Source organism: Glossina fuscipes, unplaced genomic scaffold (assembly GCF_014805625.2).
Source record: "Glossina fuscipes isolate IAEA_lab_2018 unplaced genomic scaffold, Yale_Gfus_2 1, whole genome shotgun sequence".
Classification (NCBI taxonomy): Eukaryota; Metazoa; Arthropoda; class Insecta; order Diptera; family Glossinidae; genus Glossina; species Glossina fuscipes.
Window position 1 is genome coordinate 13876257 of NW_023998415.1, and position 10035 is coordinate 13886291.

Sequence of the window (10035 nt, forward strand, 5' to 3'; positions counted from 1 at the left end):
AATGAAATGTGTTGGTTAACGCCACCTTTAATATTTGACAGACGCCTAAACATAAGCTGCAGGTTAAAGCCTACCGCACCTTTTTACTTTTATGCACCAAACACTCTATGCCGGAGTTTACTCATTTATACGTATGCGTATATATATATATATATATATATATATATCGCGTAGGTACTGCCTTGAGTTTTGCCGAAATTTTAAGCTAAGTCTGACGTTTACGTTTAAAGAGATTATGGCACATGCGTGGTTGAAGTTTGTAATTTTGTTTTTCATTTTTTTTTACTTAACATTAAATCTAATATACAGCAAGCAACTTTAGATGTAGATGTGCATGTGTTGGAAAATTATTTTTCTTTTTTCATATTAACATTACTCGCATACATATGTTATCTATAATATTGCGACTGCTGTTTTCGTTACTGTTGCTGTTGTTGCTGTTGTTGCTGTTTTATGCGCTTATATCTTGCATCTTTCTTCTTCTTTTTTAAAACCCACCATCAACTAAAGGAGATATACAAGATTTATTATTTCGTTTGTAACATCCACAGGCGCGAATTGCAATTTCCGTACATGCATACATAGATATTATATTATATACTTGACCGATATAAGATTTTTTTATACATTTGCTTTATATGTTTGCAAAATTGAGATATGGGATTTAAAGCTTGACAATTATCACACGACCATCCAACATATGGTCGCGAGTACTCTTTAAAAGTTCAGCATGAGAATCATTTTGATGGGCCGATCGATTGACAGGCTCGTAATTATTTCGTAACTTGCTCATTGACTCGAAATGGCGGTGGTGGTAGTGGTAGTGGTGGTGGTGGTGGTGGTGGTGCTGGTGGTGGTTGAAAATTCGCCTCGAGGCATTTGCATTTTTTTTATTTTTTTTATTTATAACTCTCTAGACTGAACTCCAAACTCCAGCCAGCCAAAGTAAATATTGGGTATTTTCAATCTTTATATTTTTGTCTTTTAGCGATGTTTGAAATTTAGTTTTTGTTTTCTTTCTTGCCATACCATACCGTGTTGTCTCTATTGCATTCGTTTGTTTATTTTCTTCTGTATAGATTTGTGAGCGCCTATATAAATAGTTTTGGTCATTTAAGACAATCATCAGTTTAAATTTAATTTTCTTGCTAACGGTTGGTACTTTACAAGCAAAAGAAACACAAAAAAAAAAAAAGCTTAGAATTCAACGTTATATACATTTTATTATTTTACTTCAGATATCGGATTAAGTGCCTCTGTTAAGTATCACGTCCTTTTTAATTTTTGTGCTACACTGAGACGAATCATTCGGAAACCGAATTTCTTCGCATTTCACATAAAATGAAGGTATAGACTATAGCTTAAAGCAATAGTATTCAAAAAAAAAAAAAAAAAAAAAAAAACAATAACAAAAAAAAATGTCTTAAATACAAGTGAGAGAGAAAAATGAACAAAGAAGAAAACTATTAAACTAAATCCTTATCGTTTTTTTGTCAAAGTGTATCATATTTGATAAACGTTAGTAATTGTAAAAAGTTATTTAAAAAGTTTTAGAAAACCATGAGACACCACGATTTCTTAAAGACCTATTAGCGTTATATACAAGTAATTTTTTTTTTTTTTTTTTAAGAAATCTGGAAATTTACATACATTTACTTTTCTAACTTATTTATCTCTAAGGTCCTTTTACAGTTGTAGTACGAATAAAGAGAATTTGATTAGAGCATGCGTCTCTCAATTTATTGTACCTATCATCGAAGGATCAGGGTTTTATTCATTTTATCAAAACGTTTGCAACGCCCAGAAGGTAGTTTTACCTCTGAGACCTCATAAATTATATATATTCTTGATCAGCATCAGCATCCACATCAGCATGTCTGTTGCGGAACATTAGAAATTCTTGCACGTAGACACGCCACGTACAGTACCACGTAAACTAAGAATACCTCTGCTTTTTTAAAAGAGTAGAAAAATTGAATTTTTGCCCATCACTTATAAATTATAGCAGATAAATCGAAAAAAATCCGAACATATATTCTATGAACGATGCTGTATACTCGGTACTAAAATCCCAAAAATTGACCATGCCAAAGTGATAGCGTATCAAAATTGAATTTTATCTTCAGTACCATTATAAAGCATACAAGCAAGTTTCACGAATCTCGCTAAGTATATAAATTCTTGGCCAGGTTCAAATTCATGCCCATCTACCCATCTGAGTAACTGTTTGTATATGTGTAGTTAGTATACATGGTAAACTTTATTCTACAAACTTGCATAACTTGCAAAATTTTCGAGAAACATGTCTATGTAGAAAAAGCTGCGAACGTCTTTTCTTTCCATGTATTTTGCTTGTTACTCATAAAGTGCAACGCATACACCATAAAAAAATTAGCCGCGCCCACTTAATATTTTAATTTTTTTTTTTTTTTTTGATGGATATAAGAAAGTCGTTCACGACCCAATATAATTTTCTTACTTGTTCATTGTAATTCCATTTCGCTTCCCGATAAAATCATTCCTTTGGGTACTTTTGGTGTAGGAAGCGCAATTTTAATACGATCTCACTTCACATCTTTGGGCAAATCGGTTTAGATTACCAAACAAAATCACATCTGTTTCGATTGCAAATTTTCATCTTAGTTCCATTCAAGCACAGCAATCCTTGGCTTGGGTTATCTATTTATGTCCTTTTTAAATGTATTCTCATGTTATTTGACAGTGCCCACCGGAAGTCGGTCATATTGGGAAACGATCAACTAGCGTAAAGAGTATTCACTTGTCTTTTATCGTGAAAACAATTTCTAGCATTCTGTTGTCAATGATGAACGAGTTTTCATTATGAAATGTGAAAAAATCCATTCGTTTGCGGATATTTCAAATTGGAGCCGCTTTTGCTCTTACGGTCATGATTTACTGTCAATGTTTTTGTTCTACCCATCATTTCCGTAGAATGGGGGTATGTTCAATCTGTCAGCACATTTGTAACACGTAGAAGTAAGCTTTAGATCTAAGTATGTCCGCAGGATGGTATTGACATCAAGTTTGGCAGAAACGTTGAAAGTTCTTGTCCGACAGTGCAACATAAAGTAAGAGCACCTCTAGTTAGGTGTCCTTTTGTCTATTACTCCAAAATGTTAATAGGCGCGCAATAAAATATACCACAAAAATGGGAAAAATCGACCCATAATGGGTACGAAACATTAGTTTCCTTGTATACTTTCGGATAGAGAGATGGTAGGTACAAAAAATTCGGTTACAATAGAAAATAATTTTCTTACTTCTTATGTTTTACTATGTCTTCTCCGCAGTGCTGGAGTGACATTTAAGAATGTGTGGATATTTTTCAATGATTTTTGTTATGAATTTTTTTTCTCGAGCATATAGAGAACGTATTGGTTTTGCCTAACGTTGCTTGTTAAAATCTTGGTAAATCCAAGGACTCGACTTGTCACAATAACTGCGTTCATCTGTTCTGCGTACGAGTTTCTGTTCTGTTAGCACGAGCTCACGGAAGTAGGTTTCCTTACTTCCTGGGTTTTACTATGTTATTCGCGTAAATATATTTTTTGTTCCGCCAATCTTTAATGCTCCTGAGTGGTTAAAGGCAATTTCTATTTGGATTTTTTCTTTTCCTCCTCATATCGCAACCATCAGTTGAATGCACAAGTTGCACACATATAATATAATTACGTACGTAGACCCCGTCGTTGTATGCGTAGATCCCTTTGATATCAAAGGAATATTGCATCAATATAATGATCGGATCGGATTTCTTCATGTAGCATATACCACGAAACAATTAAGCGGGTATTTCAGTGATCTCAGCGATATCCACCGTTGCACTAAAGATTTTCTTATGGGCGTATAGCCTAGCCGATCTAATACAACTGCCTGTAGAACTCAATTTTCTTCAGCTGTTATACAAGTCATCGTAAACTGTTTGTAAGACTTTGAAAGATCATATTGTATCAAGAAAAAAAGCCTTCGCTGTAGAGCTTCTGGAATTCCTTGACAAAAAATTGAACTAAGTAATTTTCACAAGCCCATGTCAAATCAATTTTACACTTTTCTGCTTTTTGTGTGAAAGTGAAAGGAATGGTAACCGATCAGGTTTATATAGTGATGGATGCATCGAAACTTTCCAGTTCAGCTGTCGTAATAGAACACGACGTCCTTTCAATTGATCAAATATGGAATGGGGAATCAATCATCTGATCAGGTTGGAGCAGGCGATAGTGTATGATTCACTTTTATACCTATCTTAAATAATGTGAGTCCGCGTTTTAACATCGTTGTTCTGTAGAAGCGCGGCGTAAGCTATGCCGCACTTCTGATTTTGATAAAGCGTTTGCACCTTAAGCACTAGGTTTTTTTTTTTTTTTGATTAATCCAAGGTACGATTTTAAATTATCCAAAGATTGCGATCATTCACACGTGCTATAGTATGGTATGTGCTGCAAACGTTACGAGGCTTCAAATTCATCGATGGGCATAATTGACTTTTTCATAAAATGCGCATCTCATCGAACTGTGTCTTCCATAACTCTTACTGACTTGTCTTAGAAATCAACGGTTAAAGTGTATGGTCGCCATTAATTAAATGGCTGCATTCGCGAAAAAAGCGCGCTCGATTAAACCACTGGCATGAAGAGTGCATCAGATTTTCGTGGATATAAGTGCGTTTCACATAACACATTTAATATCATTCAATATTCATTTATCAAGACAATCGAAAGAACAGTAAATCGCTGGTAGTGTACGTAAAGAATTTTGGTAAAACATTAACCTTAACATCCTTAATATGCATGGCTATGGAATTGCGATTCTATATTTAAAACCTCAAATCTCCTTATGTAGCAACCTTTGCTATAAGGTTTTTTTTTTTTTTTCTAAGCCTTAAATGCACATTTTTGTCAATTTTTAATTATTTTTATTTAAATTTTTTTAAAAACTTAATTTAAAAATAAGAAGAGAAATTGGAATGTAGACAATTGTCAACAGTATGCATTTAAGAGTTAAACATGCACTTCGACAAATTGAAAAATGAAGCAAATTTCTAGGCACAAATCGTTGCACAAATCGAACAAAAATGTGATGCACTTACGAGAAGGTCACGTGTATACATAATAAAGTAGAGGCTTTTTAATAAGCATTTTTTGTTGCTAGAGAAAAAGTGCCTGAATAACAGTGTCCTCATCCTTTAGTGGCGTGCAGGAAAAAGCACGATTTCATTTCAATTTAACAGGTTGTGTTCCAAACGAAATATATATACATATATAAATGAAGATTCATATTTATATATAAATATCTTATATAATTTATTTTCAATTATTTCTCCTTTTTTCTAATGCATTCTCATATTACTTTAGCTTTTCTTTGCTATTGCTCTGCTGGCAGTTGCTGTGCAATGTAATCCTGTCGAATATGGTCATTATGCACCTGCTCCTGTTTTAGCACATGCCCCGGTAATAGCTCATGCTCAACCCGAACCAGTTGTAAGTTTATAACTTGCTCTAAACATACGCGTTAATCTGACGAAAACGAAAAACGAGAATTATAATAATTGTGTGAAATTAATCTTTGCATAGGCATATCCGAAATATTCATTTAATTATGGCATTAAAGATCCCCATACTGGTGATATTAAATCGCAAGCTGAGGAGCGCGATGGTGATGTTGTAAAGGGTCAATATTCTTTAGTCGAGCCGGATGGTTCAGTGCGTACCGTTGATTATACAGCTGATGATCATAATGGATTTAATGCTGTGGTACATAAAACGGCACCGGCTCCAGCACCTGTGGTCCATGCTGCACCTATTGCTCATGCTGCTCCGGGACCGCTGTTGCATCATTATTAATTAATTATTCAACTTGAAGAAAATTAAATTATTGTAAGTAATAGCACACACATAAATATATATATATATATATATATATATATATATATATATATATATATACACCAACACACACACACACACACAATGGAAAAAGAAATCGGTATTTAAACAAGTTAGAAAGTGCGGGAATTATGTTCAGTGCAATCTTAATTTATGAAAATATGAAGTACTTACGTTTTTTTTTTTTTTTTTTTTTTTTATGATAATATAAATATTTTTTAATTTAGTTAAGTTTTAAAAGGAAGGTGCATTTTTTTGATGTTTAACGAGGAGATTCTCATTTTTAAGTCTCTCTCCGTACTATCGTGTTTCCTTTAATTTTTCTCTAGTTTCTTTATATATAAAACTGAATGTCTTTCTTAACTTAAAGCTTTACGGCGCTTTTTTTTCTACAGACTAAGATATTCTTGCAATGACTATTATGGGATTCTTAAAGCGGAAATTTCCCTATTTATATGGGATTGATATATCCTGATGTGATGAGACTTTTTTTTTTAAGAGAGTTAAATATTTTGCTTTATTTTTCATTCTTTTTGCTAAAGATATTATTAAGAGAAGAGTTTTCATATTCTGTTTCGATAACGTGTAGACGAACAAAGAAAACCACCGTGTAAATCTATCTCTAGTACTCATAATCTATCTCTCAATCAATTTATTAATTTTTTTTTTATTTTTTTTTTTATCGTATAATCATAAATCTTTTGTAAATATATATTTATATCTCTTAACTATATCTACTTAGTGAACTTTGTTTAATGTTGATGAGAATGAAAATGAAAACTTTTTTTCTTTTTAATAATAATGCATTAAATAGAATTCTCTAATTAAATTGAATTTATTTATATTGCAAGCAAATGAAAATTAATTCTAAAATTCTGATAATCATATCTTTGCATAATATTTATGCGGCCTTAGCATATGTACGTGTGTAGTGTGCCATTTTATATATCCCCGTTGATTCTCTCTTAAATAATTTTATCCGAAATACATTTTGAAAACTCTCTTTAATTAAAGATCTCTTTTCGTCTATTTTTCTCTCTTTCTCTTTGTATATCTTTCTCTCCCTTTCTCTATCTCTCTCTCTCTCTCTCTGCGTTTGCTTTCTTTTTTTTGTTTTTGGTTTCTTCCTCCGTGAAATTCACATCGCAATAATTATCATATCATAACATTATTAGAGCGTAGCAAGTTTTAAAAAATTTTAAAATCCATTAGTTAGAGCCGGCATTTGTGCATTAGAGAATTATGGGCCAGTTTTTTAAAGCTAGTATTTCGCTTGTTTTCAATTTTCGTCCCTGCATTTTGTATAGATTTTTTTTTTTTTACATAATGCTATCTAAATTAATTCATTAAAATTTTTATAAACATTTGTTTGTATCATTATCCTTTTTTTTTTTGTGTTTTGGTTTCTTTTTTTCATATATGTATCGTTTTTAATGGACCCTTACGCAATGTTTTTTTTTAATTATTGTATTATTCTTTTATTATGTATGTATGTATTATTATTACAATTGTGCGTTCACAAGTATGTATAATTTTGTTGTATATATTTCAACTTAACTCAAAACATTTAAGAAACTTTTTATGTGAATTATATATGAAAACGTGAATAAAAGAGCAAGTTGAAGATTCATTACGATAACGTGAGATCTAGCAAGGAATTTTAATAAAAATTAAATTCCATAACAATTTTCTTCTTGCCCATTACGCCATATTGCTAAACTGAATATGTTTATTATGACATACTGAGAGCTATCATTGAGTTTGTTGTAAGTATATACATAGATACCTATATATACAAAAACTATTGATATTATAGATAATACATTTTCGTGTTTTTATATATATTATAACTAAAGGTTCTGTATTTAATAAAAATAATCAGTGAACAAAGGTAAATTAATTTTAAAACCAATTTTCATTCTTTGGGTGATCATCACAACATTTATATCATAATTTTGCATACGAAGCGATAGTAGTTTGTCGGATTACTTTTCGGATTTCCTTGAATGCTTTTTATTATTTTCACGTCTCTGCGCAAACAATCCTCCGTTCGTAAGACAAGGTATCCCGACTAACAACTCAATGGTCGTCGATTTAAATTTCAAGGGCTTTCGTAGACTTCTCAACAGCGACATAGCATATGATCTATGCAAGTTGTTCCGTGTTTTTAAAATATTTACAAAATATATTAACGTAGAATTTTTATAAAAAAATTCCAAATTTTTATGGATTTTACTTAAGTCATACAAGTAAAAAAACACGGCCGATCATTAAATATCATACATCGTTCTACGGTTGTTCAACATTGGGCCGAAACACGTCAGTATACTAGGTTTCATAAAAATGCCTAAAAAGTTTCGACCTGTATGTTGAACATGGAGAAAACAAGACAAGACGAAGCTTAAATCGTTTTGTAAAGTTATTCTGAACGTTTGAAAGGTACAATGAAAGGTAAATCGATCTCAGATCGAAGATGTAGATATAAAAACGATATACGATATATCAAATAGGTCGACAAAAACTTAACCTTAAAGCCAGCATCTCGATACCTTAATGTATTCTTCAATGAGGCCCCCGGCGACCAAATTCAAAGAAAGGACATTTAAATTCAACAAAATTCGAATTTAAGCGTCAACATAACCTCTGTCCATCAACACTCTTTTAGGACTTTAATGCTTTCTTCACAGAATGATTTGTGATCCTTCCGTAGTTACGTCATCATTTTATGCAACGCTCAGCAATCGCTAGCCGTGTGGTCTGGAGAAGACGATGCCAACAAACTATTTATTCAAACTTCAACTTTATGCAAATTAGTGAATACACCGTCTTTTGGTATCTTAAGCGCAGCATGCATCCTTCTCATTATTTTTCATTGATCTCTGCTTTCTGGCGTAAACATCGCCTTAATGCGTTCACAGAGTTCATTCAGCATCAACAATAATTATATTATCTCATTTAAATCCAGCAAATTGTTGTTTTCGATGAAGAAGATTTATCATAATACTTTTCAAGCCAAGGCCGAGATCGAATGGTTTTCCTCCCGTGAAATAGAAATGCCTAATAAACACACGGATTGCGGATTTTTCCATTGTTTTGAAAATAATAATACGCGGCTTCTTTAAAACCTCCGCAAACGATCGAAATGATGTGAAATGACATGTATTAGTTTGGGGAAAAAGAAATCCATTATTTTTTCGGTAGATGGCTGCACTGATAGATTTCTCGTAAAGTATCGATCAAACAATTTCAGATTTATGCTCGTTGGAAAGGTGACATTTCGCAGTAAAAAAAATTCTTTTGCTGTTTTTTGTTTGGTGCATTCAGTTGTGAGTTACAGCGTGTTAAAAATGGAAGTGAACAAAGAGAAAATTCGGTACATTTTACAGTTTTTCTTTGACAAAGGCGAAAATGCAAGCCAGGCGGCTAAAATTGTGGATGGTGTTTATGGTTCCGATACTGTAACAGCCAATTATGTGCAATTTTGGTTTCGTAGATTTCGTTCAGGAATTTTTGATGTTAAAGATGCACCTCGCACAGGTAGGCCGGTCGTCGAAAATGTCGATAAAATCGGAGAGTTAGCAGTCGTAACATCGCCCAGGAGCTAAAAATCGACCATAAAACAGTTTTAAACCATTTACACAAAGCTGGATTCAAAAAGAAGCTCGATGTTTGGATGCCACACCAATTAACAGAAAAAAACATGATGGATCGAATTTCCATCTGCGAAGCCTTGGCCAAACGGAATGAGATAGACCCATTTCTTAAACGGATGGTGACTGGAGATGAGAAATGGATCATATACGATAACTCTGTGCGAAAACGATCGTGGTCAACGAGCGGTGAAGCACCTCAAACGGTGGACAAACCAGGACTAACGGCCAGGAAGGTTTTGCTATGCATTTGGTGGGACTGGAAGGGGATTATTTATTATGAGTTGCTTCCATATGGCCAAACGCTAAATTCTGATCTCTACTGTCAACAACTGGACCGTTTGAAGATAGCGATTGACCAGAATTGGCCAACAGGAGAGATGTCGTGTTCCACCAAGACAACGCTAGGCCACACACATCTACAGTGACTCGCGAGAAACTTCGGGAGCTTGGTTGGGAAGTTTTAATGCATCCGCCATACA

General features: G+C 33.2%; 1 protein-coding gene across 2 annotated transcripts in view; it reads left to right on the forward strand.

Annotated features, from left to right (window-relative positions):
• Positions 1-1122: 1122 nt before the first annotated feature.
• Positions 1123-10035, forward strand: part of LOC119632487 (cuticle protein 8) — a 20454-nt gene continuing 11541 nt past the window's right edge. The window contains exons 1-4 of one of the 2 annotated variants that reach the window (XM_038025408.1): positions 1123-1154; positions 1239-1347; positions 5373-5498; positions 5592-5894. In XM_038025408.1, the coding sequence (XP_037881336.1) occupies positions 1342-1347; positions 5373-5498; positions 5592-5861 (402 nt within the window). In that variant the 5' untranslated portion in view covers positions 1123-1154; positions 1239-1341 and the 3' untranslated portion in view covers positions 5862-5894. Of the gene's footprint in view, positions 1155-1193; positions 1348-5372; positions 5499-5591; positions 5895-10035 lie in introns of those variants that run through there. The other variant, XM_038025407.1, reaches the window with a different exon arrangement.